The sequence below is a fragment of the Wasmannia auropunctata genome, unplaced genomic scaffold, assembly GCF_000956235.1.
Source record: "Wasmannia auropunctata unplaced genomic scaffold, wasmannia.A_1.0 LD336078.1, whole genome shotgun sequence".
Classification (NCBI taxonomy): domain Eukaryota; kingdom Metazoa; phylum Arthropoda; class Insecta; order Hymenoptera; family Formicidae; genus Wasmannia; species Wasmannia auropunctata.
The window spans coordinates 5,013,369-5,014,330 of NW_012026812.1; the positions used below are offsets into that span (position 1 = coordinate 5,013,369).

The 962-nt window shown below is 48.9% G+C and overlaps 1 protein-coding gene across 1 annotated transcript in view; it reads right to left on the reverse strand.

The window, feature by feature from the left end:
- LOC105449133 overlaps positions 1-962 on the reverse strand; it is a 5,119-nt gene that overhangs the window by 1,600 nt on the left and 2,557 nt on the right. Inside the window, exon 3 of the mRNA XM_011688135.1 lies at positions 104-935. Within this exon, the coding sequence (XP_011686437.1) occupies positions 104-935 (832 nt within the window). The remainder of the gene's footprint in view (positions 1-103; positions 936-962) is intronic.

The following is a 962-nucleotide window of genomic DNA, read 5'->3' on the forward strand; positions in this document are numbered from 1 at the left end:
TTTATAACAACATCCAATATTTCGTTATGGCGGCGAATGGTATGTTCCTTCATAACAGTGCACTGCCCCAATATGTGCCCCAGCGTTTCTGGCTGGCTCTTACATTTTCTACACCTTACATCCGCCACCGGGCCAGCTCTATTCATTGCTACTCTGTTTGCGGTGGTGTTGGTGCGCATTCTAAGGGCCGTTGTGAATCTTCCAGGCTTTAGGAGCGTTGGTTTGTAAAGCCAGGCGTTTCCAAACTTATCGTCGGTGAGAGACTGAACCGACTTTCCTTGCGTCACCAGAGTTGCCCATGCTGCGAGCTCCGTCTTCTTGGCCGTTATTTTATAGCGCCTTATCCCCTCCAGGCTTAGGGGCCAATTTATCCTGGCCGAGGCTGACAGGCTCTTGAGACGGTTCACCATGCCTGTCTCCTCTGCCAGAGCTCGCATCACCGGATCCGAAGACTTTAAGAATTTAAGTCCTGCCCTGAGACTGGAACTCACCACCAAAGTTTCCAGCTTAGGGAATTCTAGTCCCTCGTCTCTCTTGCCGCAATATATTAATCCGTTCGTTGTGGACTGCGACAAGTGGTAAATGTCTTTGATCATTACCCGTAGCTCCTGATCTAGTTGCCTAAGATAGGTTACTGGCGGTACTGCCAGTACCAACTGGTACAGGTAGTGTGAGACTAGGTAAGTGGAGATTAGATTCACCTTTTGGTATGGTTTCAGCGCCAGCTTTCTTATTCGGTTGGTCGCTGAGCAGAGATTCTCTTTTAGGCCCTTGATGTCTATTCCAGCCCAAGGAGATATTTTAATACCAAGGTATTTTAGCGAAGTACCCGCATCCGCGTACGGGATACTTTCTCTACTTAAAAGTGTCAGCCGGGAATCCGCTAGGTACCAGGAGTCTTTAGTTGTGTTTATGCGGAAGGCTGCGCATTTTGACTGAGTCGACAAGGCACACAGGGGATA